At 49.9% G+C, this 19,250-nt stretch overlaps 2 protein-coding genes across 3 annotated transcripts in view; one reads left to right on the top strand and one right to left on the bottom strand.

Moving 5' to 3' along the window:
- The window catches only part of GABRB3 (gamma-aminobutyric acid type A receptor subunit beta3), a 230,266-nt gene that overhangs the window by 170,769 nt on the left and 40,247 nt on the right, over positions 1–19,250 (bottom strand). The window lies entirely within an intron of this gene.
- The window catches only part of GABRA5 (gamma-aminobutyric acid type A receptor subunit alpha5), a 57,814-nt gene continuing 49,544 nt past the window's right edge, over positions 10,981–19,250 (top strand). Inside the window, exon 1 of the mRNA XM_024561767.4 lies at positions 10,981–11,102. Within this exon, the coding sequence (XP_024417535.1) occupies positions 11,017–11,102 (86 nt within the window). The 5' untranslated portion in view covers positions 10,981–11,016. The remainder of the gene's footprint in view (positions 11,103–19,250) is intronic.

Genomic DNA, 19,250 nt, shown 5'->3' with positions numbered 1-19,250 from the left:
TGCGACACTATGTATTTGTCAAAACCTGTGGAACTTTACAGTATAAGAAAGGCATTCACAGATTTTAAGCGTCATGTAAGTAGCTGAGCAATTGCAATATGGAGTATAGCATGCAATGCAAAGGAATCTTGCTATATTACAAGTCTGCTAAACAACCCCACAGGTGGAATGAGGGAGAAGGTGCTGTCTGAAGTAACTTTGCACATCGATGGTGTCTCTGAGACTAAAGGCAAAGGAAACAGCGCGAAGTCCCGCACTCCCGCTGATACAGTTTTATGCCACGGGGCACAAGTTAGCAATTCTAATACTGTCACACCTACGGAGGTCTGCCAGGCGGTACCCAGCCATGTAATATGAAAAATAGAGACATGTACTGAAGAAGATACAAGATATCTTCTTGTATGCAAGATACAAGATACAAGATACAAGATACAAGAAACATTGTACATAGGGCCATGATGCCTCAGTCCCCTTCCAAGTGGGCACCTTGGGTCCTCACACAGTTCTCCCAATCGCCATCAGCGGCCCCGTCGTATTTTCCTGAATCTCATAGATGGTCTGACATCTCTGCCCGTTCACACATCCATGGTTCTCTCTCTCCCTCCCTTCCCCTCGCTCTAAAATCAATGAGCATGTCTTTGGGTGAGGATTAAAAAAAACAAACAAACAACAGTCTGAAATGAAGAATGCAATAACTGGAACAAAGAATACACTAGAAGGAATCAACAAGAAGAGAGAAAACCCCGTAAGTATGAATAATAAAATGGCATTAACTACATCCCTGTCAGCGAGCACTTTGAATGAGAATGGACAAACCCTCCCCGAAGGAGACACACGGTAGCTGAGCGCAGAAAACAACAGGACCCATATACGTGCCGCCTCCAAGGGAGCCCCTCAGACAGGAAGACACACGCACAGACTGAAAATAAAGGGATGGACAAAGCCCTTTCAGGGAAACGAAACAAAAGCTGGGGAGGCTATACTTCTATCAGGCAACATGCACTTGAAAACGAAGGCCATGCCAAGAAACGAGGAAGGAATTCTGTAATAACGGGGTTCATCCAACCGGAGGATACGAACCTTGCCAACCTTATACAGCCATTGTGAGAGCACCTGGTTGTATAAGTAAATCGTGACGGCCACAAAAGGAGAAGCGGACATAATGCTGTCCAAGTAGGGGACTTTAACACCCTGCTGACTCACACGGAAAGACCTTTCACCCCCAAACCAACAAGGAAACGATGGCCTTCGATGTCACGTGAGACCAGATGGATTTAACTGATATTTTAGAGCATCTCACCCCAAGGCAGCAGAGTAGACATACTTTCCAAGTGCACATGAAACATTTTCTGGGACAGACCACGTGTTAGGACACAACACAAGTCTCGGTAAATTTAAGAACATTGCGATTAGATCAAGCTTCTTCTCTGACCACGATGCTATGAAAGTCGAACTCAATCACAAGCAAAAAACTTAGAAATACGCAAAGGCATGGAAGCTAAATAACACGTTATTAAACAATGCATGGGTCCACAGTGAGGTCAAGGAAGAAATCAACAGACGCCTTGAAATGTTAAAATGAAAACACGACCACCCGAAATCTGTGGAGCACTGGGAGAGCAATCTTGAGAGGGAAATTCATAGTGAGACAGGCCTATGTCAAGTAACAAGAAAAATCTCAGATAAACAACCCAACCTCCACCTGAAGGAATGAGAAAAATAAGAACAAACAAAGCTTTGAGTTGGTAGAAGGAAGGAAATAATAAAGATAAGAGTGGAAATAAATAAAATAGTCTAAAAAAAAAAAAAACCAGTACAAAAGATCAGTAAGACCAAGGGCTGTTTCTTTAAAAAGATTAATGAAATTGATAAAAAAAAAACCTTTCACCAGACTTAATCAATTAAAAAAAAAGACCCAAATAAGTAAAATCAGAAATGAAAGAGGAGTGGCAACTGACACCCCAGAAATACAAAGGATTATAAGAAAATACTACAAATAATTATATGCCAACAAATCTGACAATCTAAACAAAAGAGTTAAATTCCTACAAACATACACCTGATCGAATCAAGAAGAAACAGAAAGTCCTGGCCGGTGTAGGTCAATGGATGGAATGCCAGGCTGTGAACCAAAAAGTCGCCAGTTCGATTCCCAGTCAGGGCACATTTGTGGGTTGCAGGCCAGATTCCCAGTAGGGGGCGCTCGAGAGGCAACCACACAATGATGTTCGTCTCCCTCCCTTCCACTCTCTCTAAAAATAAATAGATAAAATCTTAAAAGAAAAAACCCAGAAAATCTGAACAGACTGATTACTACAGTGAACTAATAGTTTTTTAGAGACCAGTGTTACAAAATCAGACATTCTGAGAGCTAGACACACAGATCATTTTTTTATCTCAAAGCAATTACAGACTCACAGGAAGTTGTACATGTCCTCTGCAGCCTTCACTCAGCTTCTCCCCATGGTAACATCTCGCATAACTACAGAGCAAATCGAAGCCATAAAACCACAGCCCTTATTCACGTTCCACGTGTGTGTGTTGTGTTCAATGAACCAGGCAGGTCAACAGGGCCAGTGTAAACTTTGTGTTATGTAAATGTACGGCAATCTTTAAAAAGGCCATCGTTAAGGTAAAAGATAATTGGCTAATTCACCTATGTAGGAGTCACATCTGGGACAAGAGTGAACAGAACCGAAAATTTAAAAAATCGCAGACTATCGATGTGGGATTCATATGCTGCACATGAAATGGTGTGAAATCACTTAAAGGTACATTATAATAACTTAAGATGCCTATTTTAAACCCTAGAGCACATCATAAAAATAAAACAAAATAGATTAACGAGTCAAGAGTAGAGAAAAAAACTGGGATCAGAATAAAAAACTGTTCATCTTTTGAAACACCTGTCACTTCTGTTTGCCAGCTGCCACGAGGAAGGGGCAGGTTGAGGGAGTAAGATGAACCTCAGTGCGCACCTCAGCGGGGTGCGGGAGGGGCCGGGTCCGGAGCAAATGCAGCGACGTGCGCCCATGATTGCCAAATCTGCTTTTATTTTTCCTCTTTAAAAAAAGCCAGACATCTAGAGTATTTATTTGTTCGCTCATTTACTTATTCATTTACTTATGTGAAAGCTTCGGGCTTTCATACGTGGTGTCTCATGGACTTTAAGAGGGTGCTGGTGAAAACTTGTGTGATCAGGCTGATGGCTGCCAGAGGAGGGGTGGGGGTTTGAGTGACAGGAGGAAAAGGTGGAGGGACCGGAAAGACAGACTGGCAGTTACAGAAGAGCACAGGGATGCAAAGCACAGCACAGGGAATAGAGTCAGTAATATTGCCATAACTGTGTGTGGTGCAAGTGGACTGAGCGAGGGCCTGCAAACCAAAGGGTTGCCGGTTCGATTCCCAGTCAGAGCACATGCCTGGGTTGTGGGCCAGGTCCCCAGTAGGGGGCGTGCAAGAGGCAACCACGGATGGATGTTTCTCTCCCTCTCTTTCTCCATCCCTTCCCCTCTCTCTAAATAAATGAATAAAATCTTTAAAAAGAAAATACGTGTGTAGCCTGTATGTATCCTTCAGGGGACTAACATAAAGGCTCTAAATTTAAATTAAGGGAAAAAATAACACAAATAACGATGGATTGGTCATTTACAGAGCATTTACTACCTGGCAGGGCCATACTTCCCACCTGTGTTCCTTCCTGCTTTCTGTGGCTGGGGGGGGTGGGGGTGGGGAGGGGGGGCGGTGTGATACTTTCTGTCCCAGCTCTCTTCCAGAGTCTAAATCAACTGCCGTCTTTCCTTAGGAGCCTCCCTCTTCTAGTCAGACTTGACCTTTCTGTTTCCTTAACAACCAAGACCCTGCTTTTGCTGTTTAGGGAAAACATTTGTTTTTATTCTTATTTTTAGAGAGAGGGGAAGGGAGGGAGAAAAAGAGGGGGAGAAACATGGATGTGAGGGAGAGAAACTTCAACCAGTGGCCTCTTGCTCTTGCTTCCTGTTCCCGCGATCCAGGCACGGGCCGCGACCTGGAACTGAACTCTCGATCTTTGGCTTTGCAGGATAATGCTCAAGCCACTGAGCCACACCGGGAAAGCATTAGGGAAAAAGCATTGGCAGATCTGCTTTGAATACACGTGAACTCCATGAATGGAGTAACTCAAACGGGTATTCAGTCGGGCCGGCCCTGGATGCTCTGACCCGCCTTCAAGCCCACATTTGCCAGCTCCCCACACTTTGTGTCCGCAGAGCTGCCTCAGTGAACCTTTCCGACCCACCAAACTGTTCAGTGGCTCTTTGTTCCTCGCACTCGGCCTCAGCATATGGGTCTCATCGTCCCTCCTGCCGTCTTTCCCCTGAACTTGATTCTTCCTAAACGCAAAATTGCACACATTTCCACGAGCACACCTCACTCCGTGTGAGTGGGCTCTTGGCCTAGCACGCCCTCCATTCAACTTGTCGCCCAGCTCCTGGGGACCCTGTGTTCACCAGGCCTACCCACGTGGACACAGCCTCCCCCCCACTTCTGAATGGGGTCAGAGTGGGTGTGTGTCGGGCAAGGGCTCGGCCTATTGCCTGACTTCCCCAAGTTAAGGTATTTTAGGCTTTGACACTGGAAACTACGTTCCCGCTGAGCCTGGTCCTACACTAGGGTTCTGTGGGACTGGGGCGCCCTCTACCGCCGTCCAGAAGTATAACACTATGATCGAACCGGCAATAAATATTCTTGCTAAATTTTGGTTTCCTGTAAGTTTATGATGTGTCTTATTGTCTCACTAACCCTGCAGGGCCTTCTGGCCTGGGACTCTGTCCTAGTCTCTATATATTCAAAGGAGAGGATGGGTCACCGTTTTGCCACAGAGAGGAGGTACATATTTAAACCCCATTGCTTACATACCTTCTTAAAAATTAGATTTTACTTAAGATATTTTCTACATGTTCCATAATAGGCATAAAAATTAAACTGACAGAAAATTTAACAAAAGTGTGGGTATTTTCAAAATTATTCATCAAAAGAACATAAATACACTTACAGTTGCTATTCATTATTGGTTGACAAACCTTCCTATGGCATTATTGTTCAGGATTAATATCCATAAATCACTAATCTGAAAGTAATCTCTGGTATCTATTTTTTTTTGCAAAACTTCCTGAATGATTTTATAATCTGTAAAGCTTTAAATTCTCTACATATCTGAACTGTACATATCATAATTTTCCTTTTGCTGTTTAATCCCGAGAGGAGCAGCTTCACTGGTATTACCAAATTTACAATTCTAACGCTTCCCAGCTCAAAGGAATCCGAGGTTGATTATGCCAGTGCATTAAGATGATTGTGATTGTTTTAAATTTAATGATGTTAACTGTCAGTGTGCTTGATCTTCGTGATACATCTTTTGAGAAATTGGAAAATGAAGGCCCTGGGCGATGTGGCTCACTTGGTTGGAGCAAGGTCTCCTAAACCAAAAGGTCACCAAAAGGTCACAGGTTCAATTCCTGGTCAGGTTGTGGGTTCGATCCCAGTCTGGGTGTGGACGGATTGAGTGTTTCTTACATCCATGTTTCCATCTCTCTTTAAACATTAAAAAAAAAATTAAAAAGGCATGTCCTTAGGTGAGAATAAAATCATCATAATAATTAAAAATTTTCAAAATGAAAAAATGCATGTGGTCAATTTACCCACTTTACAACCAGAAAGCCTTTGAGATGAGCATGTTACCTAATTTACATTTAATGCACTGGAATATTTATTTCATCTCTAGAATCAGATAACCACTAGACTCAAAGTTCTTTAACACTGAGGTTAAATGTATATTCAGAGTAATACTCCTGCGTATTGGACACATTCATACATTAAGTCCTGTTCCTGAGATGCAGTCACAAGGTCCTATTTTTTGGAAAATCTCAGGGTTTTTGGAATGTGATAAAGCCCCAGCAGGTAAACATAACTGAGGACCACAGTGGCCTGGCCACTGAAAGATTCCAGAGCCTTTCTGGAGGAGAGTTAGATAGTTTTCCCCTAACTATCTTGTTAACAGTGATCGTAAGCAAAGCCGCGTCACAAAAGACGTGGAATAGTACAAATCTGGACCCTTTCCCCGGGGCTGGCTTTGTCCCCAACCTGTTTGTGCTGTTGAAAGGGACCCTGTTTCTGCCCCGATGTCGTCAGGGCCTCGCTCACCTCTCAGGGCCTGCACCCCTGAGCCCGAGACAGACCGAACCCCCATGGGAAACCCCAAGTGTGCGCGCGCAGGGACTCCAGAGGCGGATGGGCCCCCCGCCACCTCGCAGGGAGCGCCCTTGGGCGTGCTGACCCCAAGGCCACTTGCTGTTGACACACGGTTCCTCACCGAGAAATGGACCTTTAGAAAACTCCTGAAGGTACGCTGCCGTTTGATGTTGGTTGTCCTCTGACCTCTGCCACCTGGACTCTGGGTCCCCCCCTCCCTCCCACTGCAATGCATTTCAGACAGCGGAGAGGTGGACAGAGGGCCAGAGCTGAGGACGAGAAGGACTCGGCCGGGCCAGGGAGGGCTGGGCTGGGCCCTAGGAGGGGAGAGCCATGGGCTGCCTGTGCTGTCCCTGGCTGTCCATCTCTGCTCTGAAGAGGCGGGCAGTGGTTATGACACGGAGTAGCAAATATGCCCCTGAAGGCCCTCAAGAAATATACACAGAGAGACCCCACTCTGGGGACCCAGGGGTCCCAGCCCCACGCCATGCCCCCAGCCCAGGGCGCGGTGCCAGGAGGAGAAGTCCCCACAGCCCCTGCCTGCGAAAACCAGGGGACACCGCGGCTGAGTGGGACCGCGAGACGGGGCCGCTAGGGTCCCAGGCGCGCACCCTCTTAAAGGGCCCGGCGCAGGCGTGGACTCACTTGCTCTTAGCTCCTGCGCTGGGACAGCAGCTCCAAACGCGCCAGGGACCCACGGGGGAAACTGAGTCATCTGACGTCAGGACGAGGGCTGAGGGGTAGGCTTGCTGCGCCATTTTGCTCCTCCGCTGAACCCTCCACCCGCGGGGCGTAGGGGGCGCCAAATCCGAGTCCCCACCCGACCCACCCCGCCCAGCGCTCCCCAGAGACCCCGCCCCTCCCAGCGTGCGCGCCCACCGAGCCGCTTCCAGTGGCCTTTCCATACAAATGGCCTATCTTGGCTCAGGCTGTGAACTTGCCTAAATTCTCCCAAAGGTTCGCAAACCCCAAATAAGCAGCATCTGGCCTGGGCATGCCTCGAACCTCTTGCTAAGCAGCCCCAGGCCCGGTACTCAGTTCACAGCTTGGCCTCTCCTAGGCACGTCCAAGCCCCGCACAGGTGACCACCATACGCAGAACATTTTGTAGCGCCTCCCAGGTGGCCCCAGAACCGACACACCCGGTGGGCACCTTCAGAGCACACCGGAGCTCCACGCAACCACCTCCACAAATGGCACACCCGAAGGGCGTGTCACCAGCCACCAGAGCCCCTCCAAAGTGAGACTTGCTCCTTGCGGCCAGCCCCCAACAACAGTTCGTCCACTGTAGCCACAGCCAGTCCTCACACAACCAATCAGCCTGAGAGTCAGTCTCTCCCACTGCAGTGCTAGAAGCGATCAGGGTTCGACTACAGCAGGAAGGCGCACACAACCCTCACCAGGGACGCCCCTGGAGCACCCGGCTCAGGAGCCCAGGGAGACTGCACCGCTGGGCCCCACGGGACACCCGCTACATAAGGCCACTCTCTACCAAGCCTGGAAGACTGAACGGCTCTACCTAATACCTAGGAACAAACATAGGGAGGCTGCCAAAACGGCGAGAGAAAGAAACATGTTCCAGCTTAAAGAACAGAACAAAACTTCAGAGAAAGAGTTAAACAAAATGGAGACAGACAGTCTACCAGAAGCAGAGTTCAAAACGCTGATAATAAGGATGCTCAGTGATGGAAAAAAATATTTCATGCAAATGGAAATGGAAAAAAAAACTGGGTTAACAATACTTACCCTATACAAAATATACTTTAAAACAAAGGCTATAACAAGAGCCAAAAAACCCAAAAAACAAATAGAAAAAGACCCAGCAATTATAGTTCTGGGTATTTGTTTTTAGAAAACCCAAAGCATTAATTTTTTAAAAACACATTCACTTCTATGTTCACTGCAGCATTATTTACAATAGCCAAGATGTGGAAGCAACCAAAGTATCCGTCAGTAGGTGAATGGATAAAGAAGATGTGGCACCTATATACAATGGAATACTACTCAGCCATGAAAAAGAATGGACATGGGTAGACCTGGAGGGCATTGGGCTAAGTGAAATAAGTCAAACAGAGAAAGACAAACACCATATGATGTCACTTCTTTGTGGAATCTGAAAAGCAAAATAATCAAACAAAACAGAGACAAACTCATAGATACAGAGAACATTTTGATGGTCGTCAGATGGGAGGGGATTTGGGCGATAGGGTGAAAAGGGTGAAGGGATTAAGAAGTACAAGCGGCCAGTTATAAAAACAATCACGGGGATGTAAAGCACAGCACAGGGAATATAATCAATAATATTGTAATAACCATGTATTGTGACAGATGGGTACTAGAGTTACCAGGGGGATCACTTAACTTACATAAATGTTGAATCATTAGACTGTGCACCTGAAACTAATATAATATTCTATGCCAACTGCAAGTGGAAAAAAAATGTTTTTAAGTATGTAAAACAACAGAACCCCATATTTCATGGATAAAACCACAGACGAAGACAGTTGTTATAAAAGCAAAAAAGAAAGTTCCGCAGAAATACGGCCTATCCCAAAGCAGGCCAAGCCGGGGCCCTGGGCCCGCCCCTCCGCCCCGCGGTTGGGGGCGCGTTTGGTGAGAGCCGAGCGGCCTCTGCCGGGCGCCTCTGCAGAGGCGGGTTCCTCGGCGCCGCGGACGGCATGTGGAGCTCTGGAGAGGTGAGAGCGAGCGCGAGTGCGCCGGGCGCGGGGGGATCTGCAGCCGGCAGCGCGCGGCCTCGGGCGCGGCGCACAGCGGAGCCGCAGGGCGGCCGCGGGAGCGCGGGGTGCCGATCTGCTCCGCCCGGGATCGGCTCCGCCGGGAACGCTGGGCAAGTTCGGCTGGCAGCATGGGGCGGTGACGCCGCACACCGGCCTTCCGCGCCTGCCAGCCGGGCGACAGCAGGCGGCGGCGGAGGAGGATGCACCGTAGCCGACGGCTTGCCTCCCGGGGCTGACGCGCAGGGTGAGCCCCGGGCGCGCGGGGCCGGGCAGTGGGGAAAGGAACTGCGGGAGAGGGTGAGTGGACGGGCGGCCCCAGCTCGGCCCGCACCCCTGTCCTCGGGGCGTCCGAGCAGCGGACTGCAGAGTCCGGGAGGGGAGCTGGAGAGCAGGCGGGGTGTCGCGGGCGGCGAGGAGCGCAAACTTTCCCCCGGCGGCTGAGGGAGCGCTGCCAGCGCGGGAGGGCACGGGCGTCCTGGGCGGCGCAGCCCTGCCGGACGGGGCACCAGAGCGCAGCGCCCACCTCCCCCGCCACTAGGAATCGGGGCGTGGGGATACCCGCCGCTGCCGTCACTGGAATTGGAGGGGCGAAATCGCACGCCTAGAGCCCCGCCAGCCTCAGGGCTCTGAGGCGCGCGGGGTCCCGGCGCCGCTCGCGGGGTGAGCGCGGGCTCCGCTGGGGTGTTGCTCGCGGGTCGCGCGGGCTGCTTGCGGGAGGCGGGGGGACTCAGAGCCGCCGCTGCACCGCGCGCTCGTCTCCAAAGAGGAAGGCGCAGCCCGGCGTGGCGCTCGTCTCGGACCCGAGGCCAGAGCTGGGAGGTGTGTGAGGGCCAGAGCGCGCTGGGGAAGGCCGGCGAGCAGGAGGCGCGGGGCGCGCCGCTGCGGACCGGGCGGGAGGCCGACCCCGCAGAGCCGCGGGCGCAGGGGTGGCCAAGGCTGAGGCTCCGCAGTGCCGCCCCCGTTTCCCCCGGGCCCGCCAGCCCCCGAGGGGACTGTGAGTGCGCTGTCTGCCTTTGGGGGCTCGGGGCTGAGGGGCAGCAGGAGGCGCCGCCCAGGTTTCCCGCATGCAGCGCCGCGTGCTCGCCGCTGAGACTCCCGCCCGGGTCAGGCGACGAGCCCCAGGACGCGCCCAGGCGACCACCGCAGGGCAGCAAGGCGCCGTGCCCTTCGGCACACTAGGGCCTTCGCTTCTGAGGTCGAAGTACCTGTTGTGTGCTTCCCAATTCCGGAGTCGGCCTGGGGTCTCTTTGGGAAAATATTCCCTTGGAACACGAGGTTTTCTGTGACGTGTGCGCCCCTTTGCGTATACTGAGAAATGAGTTGCAGCGCCCAGGGACCGTGCTGCCTGGATTTCAGATGCATTCTTTGGGGGCCCAGCAGGCACCTGAGAGAATTCCGCAAATGCAGGGATAACATGAAGTTATTGGGCCACGGGGGACCCGACGCTGAGAAAGTGCAGGCTTCCCTTGTCAGCAGTTCTGTTCCCGAGATCCTGTAGCCTTGTTTCTTAAATGTGCCTTTTTCCCCTCTTTCCACATACTTTCTCTCAGCACCTTGCAGGACGAGGAGTAGCCTGCTGGCTTTGAACACGTGGCAGATATCTCAGAAAGGTAAAATTATTCCACATGTGGATTTGACAGCCAACGCTTAAGAACCTCAAGCATTGATTTCAATAATGGGACTGAGGGGTCCTTTGATAACATGCTATAAAGCAAGCAAAATCCTTGAGGTATAGAAAGACAGTAGGAGGATGATTCTGCGCTCTAAGCAAAAATTAAGCCATATTGTATTTTCTTTCTATGCCCCACTTTCCCCGGGCCGGGGACAGAGAAGAGCCCCGCGGGGGGGCTGTGCCCCGGGGACAGCCAGGGTGCTGTCTGTGTCACGTGTGTGCCCTAGCAGCAGGATTGGATTCTAGGAACGGTGACAGAAAAACGTCCGTGTTTGTGAGCTTTTCCTCTCTGTGTGCCTTTTCAGCTGGAAGATCGCGTTGGAGCAAGGAAGAGTTTTTCTTCGAAATTCACCTGCTTCCTCTATTCTTCTTGTTGGGAATGGACGATGGAATGTTCTCTAGCTTTATCATGATCAAAAACCTCCTTCTCTTTTGTATTTCCATGAACCTGGCCAGTCACTTTGGGTAAGTGATCAATTTTTATGCTTTTTACAGTTTTTGGGGCGAAAGTGCCTTTTGGAAACTTTGCGGGGCAGCCTACGTTTGTCACCGTCGCCGTCGCCATCCCACGTGCTTGGGTTTGTGGTAAATCCATGAGTTCTTACCCCCCCACCCCACTTCTTCCTTCCTCCCTGAGCAAAGCTGCTCCAAGTGTGGGGAGAACGGGGGCAGATTTTGTTTTCAAAAATGGAAGCAAATGGTTGTGGAGTGGGCCGTGTGTCCTCTTACTCAGGTTAAAACAAGACTCAGAAGTTCACGGGCATAAAGGACATTTATCGCTTGTTAGACTCTTGTCTCTACATTTTGGTGACCCCCCCCCCCCCCCGCACCAGGTTCCAGTATGCAAAGGAATTTACCTGGAAGGCCAAGCCCATGCTGTATGGCAATAACAAAGACTCGCAGTGCCCTTGGCCTTGACCTGTGGCCATCTGAATGCAGGTGCAGACACCAGGAAGTGCATGTGTCTGATGCTGAGCAAGGCACACCTGGGTACCTGGCATCACCTGATCTGTTAAGAACTTCACCTTCGCCCTTGCTATCAGTGTTCCGATTCTCATCTCTTTTCAGCTAACTAGTGATAACCCGAATTCCAGAGAAACACCCTTACAGGGGGCTGAGGTTTCCTCTGTCCCCTCTGCTCCCCCAAATTGCCTTGGCCAACCCACAGCCTGTGCTTTGCAGGGGATGGAGTGTAATTACAAATTATATTTCGGGACAAGTGTGCCAAGCGCTCTTTCTCTGACACCCCGAGGTCTCACTGCGCGCCATGTGAGTCACGAGTGGTCTGGAAAATACGGTGGCTGTGGGACAGCTTGTGGACACACTTGTTCTCTGGCCAGTCAGGAGGGCCCACCCAGGATCATGACACCCTGTGTGTCCCCTGGACATTTTCTGCTCTGACCATTCCAGGTCTGTCCAGAGGAGGAAGCTGGGACAGGGAGAGGCCGTGACTGTCCCCAGGTGCTGTAGCTGGTAAATGACAGCACCACGGTGGTGTGTCAGGCCAGCCAGGGGCATGTCCATCCCTCCAGCCTTTCCGAGTGTCCCCGTGGGACACATATCAGCTGTTGTTCTCGCCTTGGTGCCGGTCTTGAATGGACGCCTCTCCATCTGTGACTTTCGTCCCTTATCTGTTGAATGAAAGTTGTCCTTTTCTAGGTCTCTCCCGGCTGTTAAATCCTACACACCACGCTGTCCCCAGTATTCTTGTGAATGAAAAGTGTGTGTACATGTGAAATCACACCCAATATTCAGATCTCTAAGCTAACACCTTAGGTAGGTAGTTTGTTTACTGACTTACGGCATGTAGTGAGCAGTATTTCAGAGGTGAGGATTGTGCTAGGATTAGAAACATATATATTTTTAAAGATTTGGCCAAAAAGATGATTGTGAATTTGCCTTTTATAGCAATGAAGTTGGTATTCTCCCTGGTGGATGCAAGTGTGAAATATGAAGTCATATGCATATAAAGTTTAGCCATTAGAAGCAGCAATACTTTATTTCTCGGTGAATCGGGCGGCTTTCTGAGGTCATCTTCAAGAGAGAGGGACCACTGTCATTTCCGGAAGCCAACTCTGAACGGTGGCTCCGTGCCCTTCAATTCCCTCAGAGAGTTGACTGTGGAGATGGTTTGAATCCTTTAGATATAAAGGTCAATACAATAACCAGTCCTAAAAGAATACCTACTAAGTGCCAAAAATAAGTGAGCCACAGAATAGTATGTGAAAAGGGAAAATGTCCTTAATTCCACAGACGCGGTCTTCTTTCATACGTCGCTCTGTCTTCGTTCCCTTACTTTTCTGCAAATTTTAATGCAATTGGGATCATACTTCACCTTCAATTGTGTACTGTATGTTTTTCAGGCCTAATACTCTCTGAAATATATGATTTAAAAATGGATGGATTTGATTCCAGGGCACGAATGCCTACTCATCAGCTACTCTCCTAATTTGGGCCACTCACATTGTTTCCCACGGGGCTGTTATAAATTTTCTTACAGCGAGCATTTTTGGCTTCTGACCATTTTAAGTGTTTGAGATAATTTCTGTTGGAAGATATTTCTTTAAGTGGAATTTTACATCACGTACTAAGTGGTTTCTTTTTTTTTTAATTGATTTAAGAGAAAGAGAAAGGAAGGGAGAGAAAGAGAAACATTGACTTGTTTTTTCCACTTACTGATGCATTCATTGGTTGCCTCTTGTATGCTCCCTGACCCGGGGATTGAACCTGCAACCTTAGTGAATCTGGAGGATGCTCTAACCAACTGAGCTATTCTGCCAGGGCCCTGAGTGTTTTTAACTCTTGGCCCTGTGTGTACATACTGTTTTCCTTGAGGAGGGGTGTCTAGCAAAGCGGGAAGCCAGATTTCACGCCCTAACCAGCAGGGGCGCTTTTCAACAGCCACAAGAGATACCTTGACATCGCGGAACAAAAGTCCCTATTGATTTCTCCTCTAATATAAGGCTCCTCTCACTTGCTTATTGCTCCAAGTGTGCTTAAGAATAATTCTGTTACACTGTTACACTGAAATTGTCAGAATAATTCTGACAGTTTCACGGCACTTACTTGACTTAAAATCTTGGCAAAACACTAGCTGTGGCAATACAGGGCATTATTGTTATTTCTGTTTTAGGCAAGTCCCGGGAGGAAACTCAGGAGCTCAGCATCATCAGCCCTGTCTTACAACCGGGGAAGGTGGCACGGCTGGACAGCCAGCTGGGGAAGGTCACCAAGCCAGACAGCAGGTGGAGGGAGGGTGCGGAGGGCCACAGGAAACCAGTCGGGACCAGAAGAGGCCCATGCCTGCTTTTGTGCATGTTCAATGTTATGTGCAGGGCCCTTGACAAGAGTGTGGATTTGGCGATCAGAAAACATGTGAGTGTTGCCCTGGCCGCGTGGCTCAGTTGGTTGGAGCATCGTCCTGTACACCGAAAGGTTGCAGGTTCGATCCCTGGTCTGGGTGCGTACAGGTGGCAAGCAACTGATGTTTCTCTCACCTTTCTTTCTCTCTCTCTGCCTCCTCTTCCTTTCTCTCTAAAAGCAATGAAAAAAAAATATCCTCAGGTGAGGCTACAAAGGAAAATGTCTAAATGTGATGAGTTGAATATATTTGGTGATTATAGAAGATTGATTAATGAGCAGTGGCTTTGAAAACACATGACTAATCTTTCTTCTTCTCCCGTACACTTTCTAAATTTGATCACCACTAGCTCGTGTTCAATAGCTTTTATGATTCTTGCCTTAGTTTGCCATTATATAACAGAACATGAGTCAAATGTGTAGCTGAACAGCGAGGCCTTCTGTGACAGGCAGCTTGCTACAGTGTCACGTTTGGAGACATGCATGGTGTGACGGAGGCATCGTAGTTATTTTAATGAGAGCAGCAAATCAAAAATACACGGTACAGAAAAACTAGCACAGACACACTCTTTGAATCGGGGGAATGCCAAAATACATAATATCCCATTTTAACGGAATTAATGGATCACCATTGGAAAAATCACACTTTATCAGACCCAATCAGCCGGTGATAACTATAAGATCAATTGGAGGATCACCAACTCATTCATCAGCTCAAATCTGATTTCATTGCTTTAATCGTATTGAACATATTTGAGAGGTTTCCCTATTGGAAAAGAGAAAATGCAGCAGCACTTTACTGCATGGGAACTACAGTTCAAATCGACGTGGGTAAACTACCCTTTTTGTTTTGTTGTTATTTTTAAATGAAATGTATTGGGGCGACATTGGGTAATAGAATCACAAAGGTTTCAAGGGTGCATGTCTGTGGTCCATGATTGTATGTCGTTGCGCTGTGCCCACCGCCCAAGGTCCTGTCTCCTTCCCCCAGCAGGTGTCTCACACCTTCCCCCCTTCCCTCCCCGCTCCCTTCGGTCACCAGCTCATGGTTGTCTGTGTCCATGAGTTCCTGTTTGCTTGCTTTTCTTTTTTTTTTCAACACATGGATGGCATCCCTATTTATTGGCATCGCTACTTATTGGGAACCTATTTGTACTAAGCAGTTGGCCTGTACAGAACATCTCATTGAGGGCTTATTTTGACTTTTTTTTTAATTTTAATTTTTTATTGTTATTCAATTACAGTTGTGCGCCTTTTCTCCCCATTGCTTGCTTTTCTTGTTTTTTCATGTGTTACTCTCAGTTTTATGCCCCACATCTGAATGAAATCACACGATGGGCAACTGCAAGCAGATTCTTGCAGAAGTGGCTTGTGAACGGGAACAGATAAGGTTGCCCTTCATCGGTCCCCACGAGTGTGTGAACCAGGGCCTCCGGTTCTCACGAGAGTTTCCTCGTGCACGTGCCCAGTCGGCGCTCTGCCTGCTTGGTGGCTGCAGGCTCACAAGGCCCGGGGCACATGGTCGTAACAACAATGATAAAAACACAAAAAAGTGCCACCAGAGTGGTTGGGTGGATGCACTACGGGATGCACACACAGGTGGAGGGACATCTGAGCGGGGCGGGGATGACCAGAGATCAGCAAGGTAGTCAGCGGGCTGGGACGCCACTGCAGGGTTGAACAATGCCAAGCACCAGTTTTTATCCTCACCTGAGGACATTTTGTCATTGCTTTTAGAGAGAGGAAGGAAGAGAGAGAGAAACATCTATCAGTTGCTTCCCATATGCGCCCCAAACCTGCAACTTACAAATGTGCCCTGACCAGGGATCAAACCCACAACATTTTGGTGTACGGGACGACGCTCCAACCAACTGATCCACCTGTCCAGAGCCAGTACTTTTTAAATTTATTTTATTTTTTAAAGATTTTTATTTATTTTATTTTTAGACAGAGGGGAAGGGAGGGAGAGAGAGGGAGAGAAACATCAATGTGTGGTTGCCTCTCATGCGCCCCCTACCGGGGACCTGGCCCGCCGCCCAGGCCTGTGCCCTGACTGGGAATCTAATCTGCAACACTTTGGTTTGCAGGCCAGTGCTCAATCCACCGAGCCACAACAGCCAGGGCCCAGCGCTTCTTTTAAAGGCACCCAAAGAAAATATTTCCCAGTTGCATGCTTTATGAAGGAAACTTTTAGCACGTGCATCGCTCCCACAGGCCGTGAGCTAAGCGAAGCTTAGGCCACCAGGCCAGCCCCAACCCAGCCTCCCCATCTGACAATCAGCTTCCATGCGAGTCACTGGCTCCATTCAAAGGGAGAAAGAGAACGTGGGCTTTGGGGTTTTTACAAGGTGCAATTACATAACGTGCATATTCTAATTAGTGCGCGATTTCAGAGGGAAATTATTAGAATCAGAAGTGAGAAGAAATCTTACCCTGGAACTCTGGGGGTAGAACAATAATCATTGGTGTTGATACGTTCTATCTCCACTTGCAGCCTGCATTTTCAAAGAGTGTATGATTTAGCCCGGGCCAGGTGGCTCACTTGGTTGGAGCATTGTCCTGTACATCGGAGGGTTGTGGGTTTGATTCCCGGTCAGGGCACGTATCTCAGTTGCGGTTTCAGTCCCCTGTTGGGGTGCATACGAAGGCAAGAGGTTCTCTCTCTCTCTCTACCCCCAATCTTCCTCTCTAAACGCCATGTCCTCACATGAGAATTAAAAAAAGTACAACTTAATTTTCACCAGACCAGTTCAGGCTTAGAACGTAGAGAAGTGTGCTCCTGTCCGATTGTCAGAAAGTGGCCGAATCAGGGTCTAGGCTAGAGTTGTCCACGGCAAGACCCTCTCCAGAATGTTCTAACAGCCAAGGTGCAGTGAAAGTGGAAAGAATAGAACAAAACCTAAACATTGGCAACGAAAGAGTATCCTCGTGGAACTCAAATAACACCACTCTCAGAACGGTGGGTCTACCGCAGCTGGAATAACATAGAACAGGCAACATGTACTAGGTAATCTTATGTGATAGAGAAGGGGCCATGTGATAGAAGAAGGAAGACCTGCACCCTGGCCCGGTGGTTCAATTGCTTGGAGCATCATCCCATACACCAAAAGGTTGCAGGTTCGATTCCCAGTCAGGGCACACACCTAGGTTTCGGGTTCAATCCCCTGTGGAGGCGCATACAGGAGGCAACCGATCAATGTTTCTCTCTCACGTCGATGTCTCTCTCTCTCCCCCACCCTCCACCTCCCTCTCTATTGAAAATCAATAAACATATCCTCAGGTGAGGATTGAAAAACAAGAAGAAAATGGAAGATACGCTAGGGAGTAGGCTTTTGCATTTCAGTGAGCACTCTGTTTCAGTTTAGTTGTATTTGTTGAACAGTGCACTTCCGAAACCAAAGGCAGGCCTGATAACAAATGAAGGCTGGGATGCCTTTATTCTCAGTCTTCACAACAACCAAAAAGTGGGCCATCACCCCACGGGCGGCACGGTTTCCATTGCAGGAGTCTGGGCAGCTATTTGGGGACAGCGTCAGGCACCGCGTGTGGACAGAGGGCGGTCAGGCCGCTCCGATCCCTGTCGCCGCACCGGCTGTGTGGCATCAAAAGAATAATTTCACCTGCCTGTAATTTGGCTTCCCAGCCTCCAAGTGGAGTTAATAACAGGCCGTACGTCACGGGCTGATGTGAAGGATGAATTGCCGAATGCACAGGACACGCTCAATTGAGGCTAGGATTGGGGGGGTGGGGGGGGCGCTAAGTGCAGGCTGGCTGTCCTGGGGGCTGCTACTAGACCTGGGGGCCAGCACCGCGCTGGTGCCGGGAGTGGTCCCCCAAAGCCACCGCCCAGCGCATGCGCACAGCACAGTCCCTGACCTTAAGGCGCCAGTGGAGTCTCTCCCCAGCTGTGTCACCCAGCACATTCGCAGCCACAGGCCCTGGGGATGAGGCATGGACACCCAGGGGACACTGCTGCCACATTGGTGGTGCCTACCGAGCCCTTAGTCTGTGCCAGGCAGCATGCCAGGTGCCAAGATCCCAGAGAGCCCACCTTGAGGCCCTTTAAAGAATTTTTATTTATTTTTAAAAAGTGAGGGGAAGGGAGGGAGAAGGAGAGGGAGGGAAACATCACTGTGTGTTTGACTCTCGTGCGCCCCCTAGTGGAGACCTGGCCTGCAGCCCAGGCATGTGCCCTGACTGGGAATCGAACCAGCAACCCTTTGGTTCACAGGCCAGCGTTCAGTCCACTGAGCCACACTCGCCCTGCAGCCAGGGCTAGGCGGTGCGTTCTGCTGGGCAGTGGATATGCATCAGCTGCATCCCTACAGGTGCTCTGAGGAGAAAGAGCAGGCGTTGGCAAGGACACTGGGGAGATGCTGCCGCCAATGTCCGAGGGGAGTGATGATGTAAGCCAAGCGATTCGCACTGGCTGAACCGGGGGGGGGGGGGGGGGGGGGTGCGGGGGGGGAGCAGCAAACACGTGGCCGTGTTTGGCGGGTGTCTTAGGGACAACAAGGAGGCCAGTGGGGGGGAGGAGGGTGTTGAAAAGAGGCATCATCAGAGGGGCAGTGGGGGAGGGGCAGGGGCAGGCATGAAACCCCTTGTGGGCCCTGGTGGATTGTGTGTGGAAGGAGAGTTGGCCGTTATTTCTCAAGTTGTCCAGTAATGGCCCTCCAGTAGTTTTAAGTGGAGGTGAAATAGGATCCAGTGGAGGTGCGGCAATGATGTGGCAGAGACTTTGGTGCTCACTCTGGCTGCTGAGGTGGGAACAGGACAGACTAGGGTACGGGGGTAGTGCCGGAAGCACCAGCGGAAGACAATGAAGAGGGAGCGCCAGGAGCCGGGGCAGGGGCTGGGTTGACGGCTGGATGTGAGCATGAATGAAAGAGAAGAGTCAAGCACCCCCCCACCCCCCCCAGGTATTTGATCTGCAAACCTGATGGGCTTAATGATCTGTCAATAAGCTGGAGGAGACCGCAGAAGAGGTTGTAGGGAGTGCCGCCGTGAGCACAGTCTTGGCCAAGGTTAGCCCTGTGAGACGCCTGCGGGATATCCAGGTGGGGAGGCCAGGTGGGCTGCTGGGCGGAGAGGGGCCGGGCACGTAGACTTGGGGGTCTTCTATGTATGGGAGGCATTTAAAGCCACTGGATCGGATGCCACCCATTGGAGTTGAGTGTAGACCTAACAGAGGTCTGTGGACCGTGCCATGGAACGCCCCAGAGGTCACGGTCAAGAAGGCTCTCCTTCCTTTCA

The sequence above is a fragment of the Desmodus rotundus genome, chromosome 10 (assembly GCF_022682495.2).
Source record: "Desmodus rotundus isolate HL8 chromosome 10, HLdesRot8A.1, whole genome shotgun sequence".
Taxonomy (NCBI): Eukaryota; Metazoa; Chordata; class Mammalia; order Chiroptera; family Phyllostomidae; genus Desmodus; species Desmodus rotundus.
This window is presented reverse-complemented; position numbering and strand designations above follow the sequence as displayed.